The sequence below is a fragment of the Centropristis striata genome, chromosome 17 (genome assembly GCF_030273125.1).
Source record: "Centropristis striata isolate RG_2023a ecotype Rhode Island chromosome 17, C.striata_1.0, whole genome shotgun sequence".
In the NCBI taxonomy this organism is placed as follows: domain Eukaryota; kingdom Metazoa; phylum Chordata; class Actinopteri; order Perciformes; family Serranidae; genus Centropristis; species Centropristis striata.
The window spans coordinates 4,745,336-4,766,368 of NC_081533.1; the positions used below are offsets into that span (position 1 = coordinate 4,745,336).

A 21,033-nucleotide genomic window follows, 5' to 3' on the forward strand; every position below is an offset into this window, starting at 1 on the left:
TTCTGTGGTGGACTCTGTTAACACATCCATGAGCTCTTATTTTGAAAGCTACATGTGTTTGCTTTTATTTTGAAGGCGAGTCTAACACGTTACCGTAACACCTTATGGTGTTTTATGTTAACTGACTGAAAGTCTGAACTTGGAGCTCGGAATAACGTTGAAAATTCTGACCATACATATATTCATATATATATATATACATATATATACATATACATACATATATATACATATACATACATATACATACATATATATGTATATATATATATACACCTATATATATATATACATATATGTGTGTGTATATATATATATATATATATGTATGTATATGTATATATATGTGTATATATATATATACACCTATATATATCTATACATTTTTGTGTGTATATATATATATATATATATATATATATATATATATATATATATATGTATGTATATGTATATATATGTATATATATATATATGAATATATGTATGGTCAGAATTTTCAACGTTATTCCGAGCTCCAAGTTCAGACTTTCAGTCAGTTAACATAAAACACCATAAGGTGTTACGGTAACAACGTGTTAGACTCGCCTTCAAAATAAAAGCAAGTGCTATATAAGTGCAGGTCCATTTATATATATATATATATATACATATATATATATATATATATATGTATATATATATATATAATTGTTATTAATTTTTTATTTTTTGTGTGTGCAGTGTATCTGTGTGCGTACCTTGCTGACAGATTTCAGAGCAGGACTTTGGCTGCTGTGGCGTTTCATGAGAGCATGTCAGCAGCAATATGGAAGCTCATTGACTCTTACAGTGATTGTTGTGATGGGTGGAGGGATGCGCTGCTATTAGTGCCCAAACTACGCCAACTCCATGTATATTTTGGAACCAGTCACGTGCTGAGCTGCAGTGAATTATGGTCTCACTCTGTGCAGGAGCCAAGAAATGATTACTGTTGTCGCCATGAAGTCCTAAAGAAAGCCTGGAGTGAAGGAGTGAAACAGTTGGTGATGACTTAAGGTTGTTATTAATATAAAACACTAGAGACTAGTGGGCTAGTGGGACAAAAATAAGCCAATTATACAACATTAGCCATATTTATTCTCTCATGCATTATTTTCGCCTATTGCATTTGAATATTTGTGCATACTGGGGTCACTAAACAGGCTTTGAATGACGTAAATTGGGTATCAGTGGAAAGATGAGACTCTTCACTGCATCTACAGTTCATATCAGTGAGGACATTTCTTGAGTCCGGAGCTCAGTGTATAAAATGAGCTGCTGTCACCTCTAGGATAATCAGCCTCATGAAACTTTATGACCACAAACTAGAGACCTGGAGCATTCAGAGGACGTGCAGCTTTCCCACGTTTATTAACAATAAGAGGGTTTCTCAGCAGTTTAAAGCAGCTATTCTCAACCTTGGGGTCCCGACAAGTCAATCAAAAGTCAGCTCTGTCTCCACTGTGTTAAAGTGTTTATGTGTTAATGTGTTTTAGTCTTTTTGGTCATTTTGTGTCTTTTTTTGGTCATTTTGTACTTTTTTTTGGTCATTTTGTACCTTTTTTTGTCTTTTTTTTTTTTTTTGTCATTTTGTGTCTTTTTGGTAATTTTGTATCTTTTTTTGGTTATTTTGTTACTTTCTTGGGTCATTTTGTGCTTTTTTTGGTCATTTTGTGACCTTTCTTGGTCATTTTGTATCTTTTTTTGGCCATTTTGTATCTGTTTTGGTCATTTTGTGTCTTTTTTTGATCATTTTGTGTCTTTTTTTGGTCATTTTGTGTCTTTTTTGTCATTTTGTTTCGTTTTTGTCAATTTTTTTTCGTTTTTGTCAATTTGTGTCTTATTGTGGTCATCTTTTGTCATTTTGTGGTCAATTTGAGTCCTTTTTTGCTTAATTTATGTAATTTTTTGGTAATTTTGTGTATTTTTAAAAATCATTTTTTGGTCAATTCGATTCTTTTTTGGGTAATTTTGTGTCTTTTCTGTAACAATAAAATATAAAGAATTATATAAATGCACAGTCAGAGAGATGTTTGTATGATCTGAACTGAATTGCTCGTCATCCAATCGCTGAAAATACAGAAATCTGCAAAATGACAAATAACAAAATCACAGCATGAATTCTTCTATGTTGTTCCAAAGATCTTGATGTATTGATGCAATATTCTGGACGGTTTTTGACCATTTTTATCCATTTAAAAAAATGGCCTAATTCAGCACCAAATGTGTGGAACAAACAGTTTCAACCCAAATATTGCTGCAACGACTTATGAGCCATAGTTGAACGTGGAAATTAACTTCAGAAAGCCAAACATTAAAGTCCTGAACCCTCATTAGCTTTAATATGTTATACGCCGTGTGGCTTTGTATTGTAGTATCGTTGTTTTCATTGTTGTGTTGTTGTTGTGGTTGTCCTTTATATTATACTATGTATGTTATTTGGGTTTACATTACGTCTAATTTGTAAATATGTTTCTGAGTCTTCGTTGTCTCGAATTGTGTTTTTGTGTCTTGTTTTCATATTATGGCTCCGCTCCTAATAAGTAATCCACTGTTCTTTTTTGTTTATTCGTTAATAAAAAAAATAAAATAATAATAATAATAATAATAACAATAATAAAGAAATAATATGACCCATCTCTTGTCCATTTACCAGCTTTGTTTTTGTGTTTTTGCTTTAGTTCTTGTTTGTATTTTACCGTCGGAACAGATATTTTTCATCTCGGAACCAAAGTTTCTGGTTCTTGTTTCCCCCCCGAACGCTCGCTGTCCGTCCTCAGTTGCTAAGTAACCTGTGCAGGGGCCGGCTGGATGCTGCTAGCGTCCCACACATCAAACTGTCCCGTTTTAAGACTCTAAACTGTGATAAAAGAAGATGGACGAGGGCTCCGAGCTGTCTCTGACCATCGCTCAGATCGTCCAGCGGCTGAAGGGAAGTCACCTCCACTCTCACATAGAGAGACAGGCCAGAGTGAGTACAGTGACGGGGTTAGCTTAGCATGCGGCTAACGGCAGGAAGCTGTCAGTTAACAGCTGTTACACATCTGGTTCATACAGCAGAGGAGATACAAGACACACGCGCCGTTTAATGGCTCACTTTGTCTTTATTCTTCCCTCAGGAGTGTTTACATCAACCTGAGATCAAGTTGGAGTCGCTGAAAGATGACGTCCGCAGCTTCCTCAAAACATCAGGTGGGCGCATATATATAAATATATATATATATATATATATATATATATATATATATATATATATATATATACATATATATATATATATATATATATATATATGGTCAGCCAGGTAGAAAAGAGGATAAGGGCCAGGGAGGAGAAAAATCATTAGGCACTAAGAGAATAAAGTCGAAATCCAATGTCGAGATTTCGAGAATAAAGTAAAAAATACAGTGTTAAGAATAAAGTCGAAATGTGGAGAATAAAGTCGAAATACAATGTAGAGAATAAAGTTGCAATACAATATCAAGAAAAAGTTGAAATGAGGAGAAAAAAGTCGAAATACAATGTTGAGATGACGAGAATTAAGTCAAAATACAGTGTTGAGAATAAAGACAAAATTAAATGTTGAGAAAAAAAGTTGAAATACAATGTCAAGAAAAAAGTCGAAATACAATGTCGAGATGTCGAGAATAAAGTCGAAATACAATGTTGAGAAATTAGTTGAAAAACAATATCAAGAAAAAAGTCGAAATGCAGAGAATAAAGTCTAAATACAATGTTGAGAATACAGTCAAAATGTCGAAAATGAAGTTGAAATACAATGTTGAGAAGAAGGTTTAAAAGCCGAGAATAAAGTCATAATACAATGTTTAGAAAAAAGTTGAAATTCAATGTAAAAAATAAAGTCGAAATACAATGTTGAGAAAGAAGTTGAAATACAATATTGAGAATAAAGTTGAAATACAATATTGAGATGTCTCGAATAAAGCCGTAATACAATGTTGAGATTAAAGTCAAAATGTCGAGAATAAAGTTGAAATATAACGTCAAGAAAAAAGTCGAAATATCGCGAAAAAAGTCGAAAATACAATGTCAAGATGTCGAGAATAAAGTCGAAATACAATGTTGAGAATAAAGTCAAAATGTTGAGAATAAAGTCAAAATGTTGAGAATAAAGTCGAAATAAAATGTTGAGAAAAAAGTTGATATATAATGTTGAGAAAAAGGTTTAAATACAGAGAATAAAGTCGGAATACAATGTTGAGAAATATCCTTAAATATTGTGGTTATTGCTCATTTTATGACTTGTGATAAAAATCAAGTTGTAGCTTTCAGTTTTCCTAATTGTTTGGATAGAAAACAATGTTCCTCTGATGACTTATTGGCACGGATCAACAAATCTGTGAATATCTTTCCAACTTTACCAAACACAAAAAAATGACTTTTTTCTTGTCATTTCGTCTTTTTTCTCAAACTACATAATGAAAAAATCCTCTCCCATAGCCACATCACCCAAAAATAACAGCTAACCTGTTTTTCTTTCTTTCTTTCTTTCTTTCTTTCTTTCTTTCTTTCTTTCTTTCTTTCTTTCTTTCTTTCTTTCTTTCTTCCAATGTTTACAGGCTGGGAAAGACAGCTACAGAATGCAGTGTACAGAGAACTGCATGTGTAAGTTATATTCATTTCTAATGTGGTATTTATGTGAAGTGGTGGTACTTGTATACACGCACACACACAATTGTTTTTTGTTTTTGTTTTGTGTCTTATGGTCATTTTGATACTGCCTCCAATGGCCCCCAGGTAATTTGAGTTTGAGACCCCTGGTGTAAATAATGGTCCTGTCGTGACAATTTTGACAACTGCACTAAGTTAGTGGGTGAACTGGCCAAGAACAAAGCACTCAATACTCTGTTCAGCAAGTTTTATCAGCACATTTGTATTCCATACACCGCGCAATTCCGAATGGCTCTTTTACAGTACAACAAAGTCCCGTACACCGCTCGACTTATATCTGTTGTATTTCCCAACATTGATTCCTCAACAAGCCTCAATGCGGCCCTGTCTTCCTGCCCTATACATCTCATCAGGACAGAGCCCACTGGGCAACACGTTCCCCTCTCTCATGGTGTTATCAGAGTTAAGTTCACAGAGTCAGTTCCCACAATGCCTTGTGTCTTGAATATCAAGTAGGTCGCCGCCTACCTCATGTCCCACCATGCAGGAAACACCAAATTTCCTTCACAGTCCCATTTAGAAGAAAATAGATGATAAAGCATGGAGTGATTTGGGGCGGGGCTACCTTATGATTGACAGGTTGCTAACACAGCGATGGGCGTGCAGTTTAAAATATGGTGCCACAGGAATGAGTTATTAAACCAGAAAGTAAGTTAGCATTTTAGTGCCCGGGGGCTGCAAGATGTATTGTGCAGGTGCTACTAAGGTTATTATTAGTAGCATTAGTAAGAAAGTAGCTTCAGAAAGATATGCTGGCATTCATAAAAGTTATTTGCTAAGCCTGGAGGCATTCAATTCTGATGTATCAGACAATTTGGAACTGGTTCTCAATTCCTATGTTGAGGCAAGTGCACAACGTTTCAGGCTAAAACATGGACATGTTTTTACATTGAAAAGTGTTCCTGACATGCTAACCAACCAGCTGCAGTCAGAATGATTTACTGCACATGCATTATGTTAATCATGAGCTTTTCATTAACTTTGTTTGAGATTTTGCCTCAACATAGGAATTAAGAACCAGTTCCAAATTGTCTGATACATCAGAATTGAATGCCTCCAGGCTTAGCAAATAACTTTTATCAATGCCAGCATGTCTTTCTGAAGCTACTTGCTTACTAATGCTACTAATAATAACCTCAGTAGCACCTACACAATACATCTTTATGCACGCTTTATTGCAAACTGCATGCCCATCTCTGTGTTAGCGACCTGTCAATCACAAGGTAGCCCCGCCCCAAATCTCACCCTGCTTTATCATCTATTTTCTTCTAAATGGGACCATTATTTACACAATTAACATAATGCATGTGCAGTAAATCATTCTGCCTGCAGCTGGTAGGTTAGCATGTCAGGAACACATTTCAATGTAAAAACATGTCCATGTTTTAGCCTGAAACGTTGTGCACTCGTAGGAAAAGAGCAGCCTAAAGATCCTTCGGTTTGACATTTAACTTTATGGTTCAGAAGAGCGACCGGGCCCTCCAGGTGACTGAGCAATGTTTTTAAAGTTGAGTATATTTAACTGCATCCATGAAACTCCATTAAAGGATTATATGTGTTCATTGTGAAGGTTAAATTTGATCTCTATCATCAGGTAGGATGCAGTGCTTATGAATTACGTTCATGTATTTAACTTGACAAATATCCAACTGGCGAGGATAAGCGTTGCTCATATTGTAAAGAGTTTTTAATTTGTTATTACTTATATTTATATACATACTTATATTGTTTAAACCAGGGGTCTCAAACTCAAATTACCTGGGGGCCGCTGGATGCAGTATCAAAATGACCAAAAAAGACACAAAATTACTAAAAAAGACACAAATTTATAAAAAGACACAAAATGACCAAAAAAAGACACAAAATTACTAAAAAAAGACACAAAATGACAGAAAAAAACTAAATGACCAAAAAAAGACACAAAATTACAAAGAAGACACAGAATTACAAAAAAAAGACACAAAATGACAAAAAAATACACAGAATTACCAAAAAAGACACAAAATTATTAAAAAAGACACAAAATTGCAAAATAAAAGACACAAAATTACCAAAAAAAGTAATTAAAGGGACCTTCTACACACAGCACGATAAAGTGCCATTCATATAAAACTCACATTAAACTTTCATATCAAGGTGGGGGCCACAAAATATCATCACGAGGGCCGCAATTGGCCCGCAGTCCGCGAGTTTGAGACCTGTGATTTAAACGGTTTAGCTCCAGATTTGCACAAATATTTGTACCTCAGATTGTTATCTCCCTGCGGCTCTTTTGACATTATATCTCCTTCCAGTTCAGTATTATTGGCTCCATATGTTGACTTTAATAGTGGACATAAGTGTGCCCTTTGAGTAATCTTTCTCAGAATCAAATAAGCAAATAACTGGAAGAGTCTTTAATCTTGTAGCTTTAAAAAGTGTTCCTCAACTCTTAGCTTTGAGGCTAAAATCCCCTCCTTGCTCTCAACATTAGACTCTTAATGCCTTGCTTTTAAAGGATGACATATACGTTTGACTAATGCCTCTTCCTTTTGAACATTAGTCAGCCCTATGTGCTCTTATAGGTGTTTAGATTAGCTTGAACCTTGTTTAATGCACTGAGACCTTGAGTCATTCAATATGCTGTGAGCACGCTTTGTGAGGAGAAAAGACATGAGACGATGGCTGCATGAGCTGGAGAGAGACGCTCTGACTCATGTCAGCTTCATCTGCACCACACTAATGCTGACTGACTGCCTCTTTTTAAGAAAAATCTCAAAAATCCTATCTGCCTTTTGTTTCAATCAATCAGTCAGACTTTATTTGTATAGCACTTTTCATACAAGAGAGATGCAATACAAAGCGCTTTACATAAAAAAAAAAGAGAAAATAATAATAATAAAAAGATAACGAAACATAGAAACAAACACCCTCCGCCCATCTAATAATGTAATACACTTTTTTTTACCAATAATGTAATACTTTTGGTATTGGTAAAAAAGTGTATTACATTATCGGGAAGTTATTACATTATCAGGTTTTATTACATTTTCAATGGACTCAAGTGCAGATTTTTATTACATTACCAGGTTCTACCAGGCTTGATCGAGGAGGTGCATAAAAATGCCACGGCGAACACAAACAACATCTTTTTTGAGGAAGTTTTAACCCTCTGGAGTCCATGAAAGCACCTGCACATGACTTCTTCATAACGTGAAGACATAAAAATGAAGCAACATGGAGTCTTGCCATCAGCTTCCCTCTAAAGTTCTGGCTTGAAACTTGAAACATAAACATAAAATTTTTTTTTATGATATTCGGCCAAGTAAAACCCAAGTAAAATTTTGTGGCCCCCACTTTGATATGAAAGTTTAATGTGAGTTTTATATTAATGGAACTTTACCGTGTTGTGTGTGGAAGGTCCCTTTAATTACTTTTTTTGTAATTTTGTGTCTTTTTTTGGTAATTTTGTCTTTTTTAAATAATTTTGTCATTTTTTAGTCATTTTGTTTCTTTCTTAAGTAATTTAGTTTTTTTCTGTCATTTTCTGTCTTTTTTTAAATAATTTTGTGTCTTTTTTGGTGATTCTGTGTATTTTTTGGTCATTTTGTGTCTTTTTTGGTCATTTTGTGTCTTTTTTTTAAATAATTGTGTGTCCTTTTCATGTCATTATCGGGGTTATTACATTACCAGGTTCTCCAAGCCTTCTTCTTCTATGGTACTGTGAAGCTCTTGTGTTTGCTTGTTGCAGCCAGCTGCCCCCGAGTCATCCTGCAGCTCCTCCAGAGCATCTCAAAGAGCCGCTGGCCTACATGCGCAAGGCTCAGGTCAGTCTGTCTCCTCTCGTCTCCATCACTCCTTTACCTCTTTGACTGAGACGGAGCCTTTGTTTTTGTGTCTTTTTGTTTTTTTTTATCACAGAGGTACTTGTAACATTGTATCTGTAGCCAAAAGTGACTGAGTGTGTGTTTTCTCTTCCACAGGCCAGCTGGGAGAAGCGTGTCCTCAAAAGCCTCAACAGCATGAGTACAGAGCTCGGAGTGCCTCTGGCTCGCATGGTACTTTAAATATTGTCATCACAGCTAACAAAGCATAATTACAACTCATCTTAAGTCATGCTCTCTGGCAGAGGCCTTCCTTTTTGCATTGGGAAAAAAACATCTTAAAGGGATAGTTTGGATAGTTTTTTTAAAGTGGGGTTGTTTGAGGTATTTCTCCACTGTCTGTGTACTATCTCGGCATGCCCCCAGTTAAAGGAGAAGCAGGCAGGAGTATCGACATGGAAGGGGGCAGGGTTAGTTCAGACTCATCAAAATCACACAAACATCTGATCTGGGCAGCAGTAGATCAGCAATTCCTGTGTTCTGTGAAGTAAAATTACTGTTTTTGTCAAAAGAGTCTGGCTGCTTAAAAAAAACAAAGAGATAGATGGATTTTTGTGGCTGTAGTTTCACATCAAAAAGGGCTGTGTGACAGCAAGATAAAGCTGAGAAAATAGTCTAAATTTAGGTCAAACCTCAACTGATATTGATTTTTTTGTGTGGGCCTTTTTAGGGGGCTTGAATATATTCTACTGCATCTATACATCTATAGTGTGTACTTAAGTGTTTGAAAAGGTCACACAAAATCACACAATCATGCAAATAAATGTACTGATCTGGGCAGCAGTAGATCAGCAATTCCTGTGTTCTGTGAAGTAAAATTACTGTTTTGTCAAAGGAGTCTGGTTGCTTAAAAAACTAAAACATAGATGGATTTTATGGCTTCAGTTTCACATCAAAACGAGCTGTCTGAAAGCAAGATAAAGCTATGAAAATAGTTAGGTCAAAACTTCAACTGATTTGGATTTTTTTTGGGGGCTGGCTTAGCTGCATCTATTGTGTGTACTTAAGTGTTAGAAAGGGTTAGTTCAGATTCACACAATAACTCAAACATACTAATCAGTTGAAGCAGTGGTACAGCAGCAACTCCTGTGTTTTGTCTGGTTTCTTAAAAAACACCAAATATAGTTGGATTTTATGGCTTCAGTGCCCTGTCAAAATGAGCTGTCTGACAGCAAGATAAAGCTGTGAAAATAGTCTAAATTTAGTTCAAACTTCAACTGATGTTAATTTTTCTTGGTAGGCCTTTTTTAGGTGACTTAAATATATTCTGCTGCTTGATGCTCTCTTCAAAGTCACCAGACCCCTTTTGAGAAAAGAGTAATTTAACCTTCCAGAACACAGGAGTCGCCAAAACAAAACCAACTCATGGTCCACACTGGTGTCAACTAATCCTACATATTATAAGAAGACTACCCACAGATTCACCACCATAACTTAAAAGCACTAACCAGTCGAGACAGCGGTCGAGCAGCAACTCCTGTGTTTTGCAAGGAAAAATACTGTTTTTCTCAAAGGAGTCTTATGTTCCCAATCAAAAAGGGCCGTCTGACAGCAAGATCAAGCAGTGAAATTTAGGTCACACTTCAACTGATATTAATTTTTCTAGGTGGGTCTTTTTTTTAAGTGGCTTTAATGTATTCTGCTGCTTTATGCTCCCTTCAAAGCCACCAGAGTCCTTTAATAAAACAGTACTTTAACCTCACAGAACACTGGTGTTGCTGCTCTCCTGCTGTATTGATTGGTTAGTTTGTTTCTGTTATTGTGTGACTTCGATGTTTGAAAGTGTTCAGATTCACCAAAAGGACTCAATAACTCAAACACACCAACCAGTCGAAGCAGCAGCAGACCAGCGACTCCTGTGTTTTGAGGGGAAAAATACTGTTTTTGTCAATGAAGTCTGGTGTACGGTGGCCCTGAGAGCTCACAGCGCTGTAGCTTAAGAAAACACATGCAAAGACACAAAACACAAGCAAACTGAGAAAACATCTTCATCAATTTGACAACACGAGCACAGCATTTAGAAAACGCTGCAAAGACCACAACACAACAGAAGTGTTTCCAGAGGACACTTAATAGTGATGCACACGTCTGGACACACTTGTGATATTATCACGTTATTTCAAGATAATAATATTTTCATGTTGTAACGTGATATATAGCGTTAGCCTGCCAACATTAGCCCGCTAGCCCGTATAAATCATATTGCAGTTACACAAATCAAATAATTGAATTATACACATTTTAGTTGGTCTCTCTCAACTACACCGACTTGGTCTTGCTAGCCCGCAAACGTTAGCATGCTATGATCGGCCGCTAACGTTAGCATGCTATGATCGGCCGCTAACGTTAACATGCTATGATCGGCCGCTAACGTTAGCATGCTATGATCGGCCGCTAACGTTAGCATGCTATGATCGGCCGCTAATGTTAGCATGCTATGATCGGCCGCTAAAGTTCACATGCTATGATCGGCCGCTAACGTTAGCATGCTATGATCGGCCGCTAACATTCAGATGCTATGATCGGCCGCTAACGTTAGCATGCTATGATCGGCCGCTAACGTTAACATGCTTTTGATTGACGTTAGCACGCTATGATCATTATAACATTGAAATTATCATTATCGTGAAATAGTGTCCAGACGTGTGCATCACTTTTTAGTGTCCTCTGGAAACACTTCTGTTGTGTTCTGGTCTTTTTGCAGCGCTTTTTCTTATTGTGCTGTGTTGTGGTCTTTGCAGCGCGTTTTCTAAATGCTGCGCTTGTGTTGTCAAATTGATGAAGATGTTTTATGAATTTGCTTGTGTTTTGTGTATTTCCTTAAGTTGCGGCGCTGTGAGCTCTCAGGGACACCGTACTGGTGGCTTTGAGGAGAGCATAGGAAACTGCTCCAATTGCCTGGCGGAAAGGTGATGGCAAAGTAAAGCCGTGAGAATACACTAAACATACTGTACACTCTATTGTAAGTCAAGGTCAAGGTCAAGGTCACGTTTATTTATAGAGCACTTATAATATTACTACTACTACTACTATTACTACTATATACAACCAAGGTTGACCAAAGTGCTTTACATAACTGAATCACAACAAAAAATCCAATGCAATACAAGATACATAATTGAATAACAATAAACTCACAAAATAAAAATAAAAGACAATTTAATCTAATAATATATGAGATGAGATGTACAATACAGCACACAGAAACAACTTTCTTCTCACACAGGTTCAAAAGCTTGGGAGAAAAAATGAGTCATAAGAGAAGATTTAAAATTGTCCAATATCTTCTTCGACCGGATATGCAGCGGTAAACTGTAATTCACTGACTGTGGATAAGTACCTTATACAACCCTACTTCAAAAACTATCCCGTAAAATCTGCATCATTTAAACCCCAAACTGACTTGGCTAGTTAAGTCCTTGTCAGAAAAAGTTCCCAGTGCTTCTGTAGCTATAGAGCTAATACACAAGCACTGCTGCTCAGAATCAGTTTTAATCAGTTTGTTGTGGCTCTTTGGCACTTGTTGTTGACTTTGCTGAAATCCTCTCTCTCTCTCTCTCTCTCTCTCTCTCTCTCTGTCTCTCTCTCTCTCTCTCTCTCTCTCTCTCTCTCTCTCTCTCTCTCTCTCTCTCTCTCTCTCTCTCTCCCAGAGGCCGGCAGCGGAGCAGAAGGAGCTCTCCAACAAGTGGAACGAGATGGGCACAGATGAACCAGGTCTGCAGACGTTCTCCAGGGCTTTGGCCCTGAGCAATCTGCCTCTTATGAGAGATTAGTGTTGATGCGTTTGTGCGCCGGTGAATCAGTCAGACTCTTGTTTATTTTGCATCCGCTTAACATCTCTGAACCAGATCTACCACTTCCATGTTTTCTTTTCAGCTGGTATTTATGCAAGGCTCTCTCTGGGACGAGGGTTTGACTCTGCAACGTCTGAAAAGTACATAAAGACGTTTCAAGATGTTGATTCTGCTGCTCTGTCGTCTCAGAGAGTTTATTGGTTCATATCAAGCCTCAGAAGTCAGAATCACAGCCTTTGCACTGTAAAAAAAAATATATATAAAGGAGAAAAAAAAGCTATTTTCCAGAAATCTACTGTATTATTTTACAGGATTGTTCTTGTTTTTTCCTAAATTAAGAACATATTATAAAAAAAATAAATAAAAAACAATATTAACCATACAATTGGCATTGAAATCTATAAATATAAATTAATTAATGTGACATTATAGATTTTTTATATATATATAGTATTATTCAATTGCTTAATGGTCTTCAATGATAAATTATACTGAACTCTATGTAAAAATACCAAAAATACACATCATATAACTGAATGTAAAATTATTGCAATTTTCAGGGGTTTTTTTTTCAGTAAAACTTAAAATTTTATGTAAAAAAAAACAACTTTAAAAAACGGAAATGTCTGGGAACAAAAAAATGCAAAACACTTACCGTCATATTAAAGTTACATTTTTTTAGTTTTTCTAGTATAGTTTAGTGATTCTATATTCTATAATAGTCCATATATTAATACAGATATTTGCTGTATATTATCTGTATGTTTAAAGGAATTATTTGTAAAATAACTTTTGGTTGTTTACTGTATTATTTATGACTTTACCATTTTTTTAACCTTTTTTTTTTTTACAGTGTGGGCTCAAGTGTACTGTATATACACTACAGGCCAAAATTTTGGAAGCAACTTACATTTTCAGTTAACAATGTCTTTCTTAAAAAACCAGTATGGGTTATTTTCATTTTTTTTGGATGTGTTTACTGCATGATCAGACTTTTTTGAATTGAACCATTTTCCTCCATTGACCTTTAGGTAAACATTGATGTTATCAGACCATTACTGAATAAATGTTACCAACATAAAGAAGGGCTTAGTTTTAGGGTTGAGAAGATTTGGAAGAGTCACAACTTCAGTGAAAAAGTAAAAAACCAAATCACAGTTTGCATTATTCACTTTAGCTCTTTGACTTTTGAAAGTTTGGATACAAAAATCTCAATAAATCTCAACTGTGTTCAAATCTCTGACAAACTACCACAGAAATGGCTCAAATTAAAGCAGCTGAGTAAAGAAACAGATTTATACATTAACCCTTTATCAGGCGAAGAACCATATTTGGTAACTTCAGCTGATATCCAAAACAAAAAATAAAAATATTTTGAGAAAAAAGTTGAAAATTTACTAGATTAAAGTGGCAGATCTACAAGAAAAAAAGTCGCAAATTTAAGAGATTTAAAGTAGCGTGGAAAAAAGTCACAGATTTAGGAGAAAAAAAAAACTTTTCTTGCAGATTCACCACTATAAATCTCTTAAATCTGCAACTTTTTTTCTTGTAGATTTGCCACTTTAATCTAGTAAATTTGCAACTTTTTCCTCGACCCCATTTTGATATCCACTGAAGTTACCAAATATAGTTAAGGAAAGAAAGAAACACAAAGTCTAAGCAATAAAAACAAAAAAGACCTGATAATTATAGTAAAAATGTGTTCTAATAAGTGACTCTTTATATAAAAATCATGTTTATATTGTTGCGAAGTATGGCAATGAAACTATGATTTTTTTCTTTGCACAAATTTGATCTTGCTTCCAAACTTTTGGCCTGTAGTGTAAAAAGTGCATTTTAAGAGGAATGTATGCAGTCTATTAATATTGTATTAGCCTCAGAAGATGATAAAAGCTGTGAGTGAAGCAGCCACTTGCTCTTCAGGCCAGAACAGTTAGAAAGAACACGGTAACCTCGTGTCCTAACAGCGCTATCACAGCTCGCTGCCATATAATAACATTTAGGATGTGCCGTCCCCCGACTATAAACACTTTGGACTGTGAGTATAGAAACTGTCCAGACTCCTGGGACGGAGCAGCGATAACGAGCAGCGCCCTCCTTCCTGCCCTCCTTCACCGCACTTTAATTCACCGCCACGCTACGGAGGAAGTCCCACTTCTGTCCTCCTGAATGTGTCTCAGCTGTCCCCCATCGTTCTCTGACTCAAGTGTCCCAGATGTGTCCTGAAGTATATTCAAGTTCAAGTTGATTTAATGTACCTCATGGGTGGATTCATTTGTGTAGTCTGGGTTTAACAGCTGCTCAACCTGTCCTGGAAAAGCATATCTAAACACTGTGTACATGGAGTCATTCTGTGTCTTTTTGTGTCTTTTTTGGTCATTTTGTGTCTTTTTTTAGTCATTTTGTGTCTTTTTTTTGTCATTCTGTGTCTTTTTGTGTCTTTTTTGGTCATTTTGTGTCTTTTTATTAGTCATTTTGTGTCTTTTTCTGGTCATTTTGTGTCATTTTTAGTAATTTTGTGTCATTTTTTGGTCATTTTGTCTTTTTTTAGTCATTTTGTGTCTTATTTTTGTCATTCTGTCTTTTTGTGTCTTTTTTGTCATTTTATGTCTTTTTTTAGTCATCTTGTGTCTTTTTTTTGTCATTTTGTGTCATTTTGTGTCATTTTTGTCATTGTTTAGTCATTTTGTGTCTTTTTTTGGTCATTTTGTATCTTTTTTTGTCATTTTGTGTCTTTTTTGTCATTCTGTGTCTTTTTGTGGTCATTTTGTGTCTTTTTTTAGTCATTTTGTGTCTTTTTTTTGTCATTCTGTGTCTTTTTTGGTCATTTTGTGTCTTTTTATTAGTCATTTTGTGTCTTTTTCTGGTCATTTTGTGTCATTTTTAGTAATTTTGTGTCATTTTTTGGTCATTTTGTCTTTTTTTAGTCATTTTGTGTCTTATTTTAGTCATTCTGTCTTTTTGTGTCTTTTTTGTCATTTTATGTCTTTTTTTAGTCATCTTGTGTCTTTTTTTTGTCATTTTGTGTCATTTTTGTCATTGTTTAGTCATTTTGTGTCTTTTTTTGGTCATTTTGTATCTTTTTTTGTCATTTTGTGTCTTTTTTGTCATTCTGTGTCTTTTTGTGGTCATTTTGTGTCTTTTTTTAGTCATTTTGTGTCTTTTTTTTAGTCATTCTGTGTCTTTTTGTGGTCATTTTGTGTCTTTTTTTAGTCATTCTGTGTCTTTTTTTTGGTCATTTTGTGTCTTTTTTTGGCCATTATATTTCTTTTTTTAGTCATTTTGTGTAATTTGTTAGTCATTTCTTTGACTCAAGTGTCCCAGATGTGTCCTGAAGTATATTCAAGTTCAAGTTGATTTAAATGTACCTCATGGGTGGATTCATTTGTGTAGTCTGGGTTTAACAGCTGCTCAACCTGTCCTGGAACAGCATATGTAAACACTGTGTACATGTATCAGCTGCAAGTACCACTTCAACAGCATCCTTATACACTAAGTGGAACTATCAAGTAATGTATTGCCCAGATACATTAATGTCTCCGTGTCTCCACAGATTTAACCCGCTTCAGGCCTGTTTATGCCCCCAAAGACTTTCTGGAGGTAAGACGATTTCCTGCAGCTCAAAGTGTTCAGTGAAGTTTATTTGACTTAACCCTCTGGGACCACTCGGGACATTTTCAGCCAAATTTGTCATTTTTATCTTTTGTTTGGCTGTGATACTGCAAATGGCATGCTTTTTGAAAGAAGGTTTTTTTTCTTAATATATTTATACATATATATATATATATATATATATATATATATATATATATATATATATTTATATATTTAACCTTTTTGAGTCGCGACCCCCAATTTAACCTGCATGTTGTCCGTGACCCCCGCTCACTGAACACAATCTCACACTTTAGATCATACAAACGACAAATTTTGGACAAATAATGAAGCAGACAACAGCTAAAACATCTCTATGTCTGTGCATTTATATATTTTTTATGTATTTTATTGTTACTTTTAATCAAAGTCCTTTGCTATCAGTTTAAAGGTCCATTCTGACCTCCTGAGTGTGTAACAGTCAGCTTCAAGACAGAGACTCCTTGGAAAGTAATAACTTGCTACTTTGGGATTTGTCAGAAAAGACACAAAATTACCCAAAAAAGAATCAAATTGATCACAAAATGATATAAAAAAAAAAGACACAAAATGACCAAAAAATTACATAAAATTTAGCAAAAAAGGACTCAAATTGACCACAAAATGACAAAAAAATGACCAAAAAAAGACAAAAATTGTAGCCTGGGTATACCCAGACTGCCTTGCGCGCTCTAATCATTTCGAACCTCCATCCAGTCTGGCAACCAGAGAGGTTTCTTAGCCCTGTTTTAGGGATCCAATCACAGAGCGGGGAGGGACGGTGAGACGATGACGCATACTACCCGGCAGACGGAAGCTTGTAGTTTTCTTACGGATCCAACATGTCTGCAGCAGACGCGAAACTCTCTTTAGCTGTAGATGGTGTTTTAAATAGTTTAGAGCGAAAGTTGAAAGGCGAAAGGTCTCTCGGCGGCTCCGCTGAGATCACCGGCGTTATGGTAGCGGGGCTATTAACGCTGCTACCGTAACGCCGGTGATCTGGCTACGGGCCGGGGGACAGCGGAGCCCCCAGAGACCCGCAGCAGCTTGTTTATTGCCCATAAAATCAGTGGATGTGTGTGGCTGAATGACATGAGGGGGAATAAAGCGTGAAAATAAATAATCTTGCAGAAAGCGAGAACTGGAGAAGCAAAGCAGCAGCAACACTCTCTCACAGACACACACACAACAAACATCCATCTCTGTTGCTCTACTACGTCATCTGGTATAACTGATCTGATTGGCTAAGAGCTACCTACAGGCGCTTTGATAGACATTCTAAGCGCCCAATAAACGGCTCTGGAGGATCGTAAACCACACCTCCTCTACGGAGAAATGAACGGCTGGTTTCCAGACTAAATCTCATTTGAGATTAGTCTGGTGTTAGCCAGGCTAATCGAAAATTTACCAAAAAAGACACTAAATGACCCAAAAAAGACACAAAATGACCAAAAAAGACAAAAAATGACCAAAAAAGACACAAAATGACCAAAAAAAGACACAAAATGACAAAAAAAAGACACAAAATGACAAAAAAACAGAGACAGAGCTGACTTCCAAAATGATTTGGCGACCCCCAGAAATCTTCTCGCGACCCCAATTGGGGTCGGGACCCCAAGGTTGAGAATAGCTGTTCTATGGTACCCATTTTTGGCCTGTCAGATTTCTACAATGCATTTTTTTGAGTTTCTAGATTAAACAATCTTAGCAAGATCATTTCCTTCAAATTTAGTGTTTTTACCTTATTTTTAGACACTCCTTTTTTGCAGTGTGGGCTTTTAAGAAAGAAAATATAATTCCTTTCTGCTGCATTATTGTTTCCTCTGCAGGTGTTAATCAGCTTGAGGAACCCGAATCATGACAGCAGCGAGGATATCGGCGTCAGGAGCCACTGGGGCCTCATTCAGATCCCCCTCAACGTCAGAGACATCCCTCAGCTGGTAGGAACCCTCTGAGTGGTAATCTGCAGATGTTTTATCCATTAGTGATCTCCTGACTTCTAAACATATAACAAGTGTTTTAAGTCTCGTCTTAAGACCCGTTTTTATTCCCTGGCTTTTTAACTTTGTGTGAATTTTGTGGTCCTCTGTGTATTTTATTTATTTTACTACTTTTAACTACGTCTTTTATTTATTTGACTGTTTATCTGTTTGATTGTATTGTTTTATTTATAGCATCATTTTAGATTTATACACTTATTATATATCGCTGACTGTTATATGGAAATGTTTGTTTTATTGTTGATTCTATGTACAGCACTTTGGAGATGTTTTTGTTGTTTAAATGTGCTATACAAATAAAGTGGATTGGATTGGATTGAACAACATGTGGTAGTAAGCAGCTCCAGGACATGTTCAACCAGTTTACTGTGTGTGATGTGAATCTTTTCCTGTGTTTAACTGTCAGAGACGGGCCTACTCAGAGCTGAACCTCTCCACGGGGCAGCTGGGGATCGAGGACCACGCTCACATCCATCCAGGTAGTCACAGAGACACAAATGTACTTATGGTAGTTAAAGGAATAGTTTTACATTTCTGGAAATACAGGTACATCTAAAAAAATAGAATATCGTGAAAAAGTTCAGTATTTTTTGTCAATTATTTCAGAAACATTTATTAGAACAAGTTCCTTGACAGAGTCTGCAACTCGTACATTGTATAGATTCATTACACTGAGTTTTGTGTTTTCATTATCACTAAGCCAGAATCATCAAAATTACAAGAAAAACAGGCTTGAAATATTTCACTCTATGTGTAATGAATCTATATAATGTATGAGTTTCACTTGAAACACACAAAAAAAATGACAAAAAACACACAACACACTAAAAATGACAAAAAACATTTAAAAAAACACAAAAAATGACAAAAACCCACAAAAAACCCACATTAAAACATAAAAAATGACATAAAAACACACAAAAAAGACAAAACACACAAAAAAACACACAAAAAATGACAAAACACACAAAAAATGACTAAAAACTCACAAAAAACATGAAATCATAAAACATGACAAAAAAAACACATAAAAACACAAAAAACACATAAAAGCAAAAAAAATGACAAACACACACACACACACACACACACACATTGACTAAAAACACACAACAACACACATAAAATGACAAACACACATAACACAAAAAAATGACCAACCAAGTATAGAAATGAACAGACTTTTCAGAAGCCTGGCATTTGTGTTTAAAATATCCTTTTTTTTATTGATCTTATGTAATATTCTAATTTTCTGAGTCACTGAGTTTTGTGTTTTCATTATCTCTGAGCCAGAATCATCAAAATTACAAGAAAAACAGGCTTGAAATATTTCACTCTATGTGTAATGAATCTATATAATGTATGAGTGAGTTTCACTTTCTGAAATAACTGACAAAAAATATTGAACTTTTTCACGATATTCACATTTTTTGAGATGTACCTGTAACTCTTGGCAAGAAAGCAAAATGTCATATTTCCTGAAATGCTAAACTATCCCTTTAATAAACCATCAGCATGACTCACAGCATCACAGCCAGCAGCTTATTGTGTCTCTGTTGGATCATTTCCAGTTGTGATGCTGGTTTTAGACGGCTTTAATGTCTCTTTACACTATTTAACCTTATAAATCCTATATATATATATAATATAATATTACAGCAAGACGTCCATTCAGCACCTCTTTATTCTCAGACCGAAACATGTTTTTTTTTTTACTGTAGCAGTAATGAATCAGACGTAACAATAATAAATGTGTTTACCAGAGTGTGTACCACTCTGGCTGCTTGTGCGCCTCGAGGCTGTCTGGGTTTTCTCACACAATATCTCTGTTAAGTCCACATATTGACATTGTTACAGCCTGGTGTTTAGGCTTTAAATAGAACCAAACCCCCCTCCTCCGCCTGTGTGTTTGTAAATCAAAGAGATAACATTAGTTTGAAAAACGGAGTCACCAGCAGGAGATTATTAATGCTGTTATCTGTTTGTCTTCCTTATTCCTGTGCAGACTTGTTTGAAAACGATTACGTTCAAATCGGGAAAAAAGGTCAGTGATTGTTTCTACATTTATTTATGTTATTCCTATTATTTAATTGGTGTATTTAAATACAATAATGTGGGATGTTTGATCTGCAAATTGGCATAAATTAAGCACAATTACTAGACTTGCAGGTACATATAAAGGGTTCAGATCTTGAGTCTGCCTTTGTGTTTTAATTTTGACCTCCTTCACACCATCACACATTTATTTTTAATTTAATTTTATTAAAGAGAGTTTTTCTGGACATCAAAAAACCTAAAGATATCCACTCTGGATCCACTTTTAAAAGAATAAAACTACAAAGAGAGAGGTGGATACTTTTTATAACATAGGTCTCAAACTCGCGGCCCATGGGCCAATTGTGGCCCTTGTGGTGATATTTTGTGGCCCCCACCTTGATATGAAAGTTTAATGTGAGTTTTATATGAATGGCACTTTACTGTGTTGTGTGTGGAAGGTCCCTTTAATTACTTTTTTGGATATTTTGTTTCTTTCCTTGGTAATTTTATGTCTTTATTTAATTATTCTGTGTCTTTTTTAATTATTTTGTGCCTTTTTTGGTAATTATGTGTCCTTTTTTTTTTTTTTTAGAAATGTATCTTTTTTGGGTAATTTTGTGTCTTTTTTTGGTAATTTTGTGTCTTTTTGGTCATTTTGTGTCTTTTTTTTTCATTTTGTGTCTTTTTTTTTTTTTGAAATGTGTGTTTTTTGGTCATTTTGTGTCCTTTTAAAGTAATTTTGTTTTTTTTCTGTTATTTTGTGTCTTTTTTGATCATTTTGTGTCTTTTTGGGTAATTCTGTGTATTTTTTTGGTAATTTTGTGTCTTTTTCAGTCATTTTGTGTCTTTTTTGTCATTTAGGGTCATTTTGTGTCTTTTTTTAAGTAATTTAGTTTTTTTTCTGTCATTTTGTGTCTTTTTTAAGTAATTTTGTTTTTTTTCTGTCATTTTGTGTCTTTTTTTGTAAATTTGTGTCTTCTTTTGGTCATTCTG

The 21,033-nt window shown here is 35.4% G+C and overlaps 1 protein-coding gene across 2 annotated transcripts in view; it reads left to right on the top strand.

The window, feature by feature from the left end:
- The first annotated feature begins 2,811 nt into the window (after window positions 1–2,811).
- tbc1d19 (TBC1 domain family, member 19) overlaps window positions 2,812–21,033 on the top strand; it is a 40,356-nt gene continuing 22,134 nt past the window's right edge. For both annotated transcript variants that reach the window (XM_059354723.1, XM_059354724.1), the window contains exons 1-10: window positions 2,812–2,992; window positions 3,141–3,213; window positions 4,602–4,647; window positions 8,444–8,519; window positions 8,676–8,750; window positions 12,227–12,290; window positions 15,924–15,970; window positions 17,833–17,943; window positions 18,410–18,482; window positions 20,009–20,047. In XM_059354723.1, coding sequence (XP_059210706.1) covers window positions 2,897–2,992; window positions 3,141–3,213; window positions 4,602–4,647; window positions 8,444–8,519; window positions 8,676–8,750; window positions 12,227–12,290; window positions 15,924–15,970; window positions 17,833–17,943; window positions 18,410–18,482; window positions 20,009–20,047 — 700 coding nt within the window. In that variant the 5' untranslated portion in view covers window positions 2,812–2,896. The remainder of the gene's footprint in view (window positions 2,993–3,140; window positions 3,214–4,601; window positions 4,648–8,443; window positions 8,520–8,675; window positions 8,751–12,226; window positions 12,291–15,923; window positions 15,971–17,832; window positions 17,944–18,409; window positions 18,483–20,008; window positions 20,048–21,033) is intronic.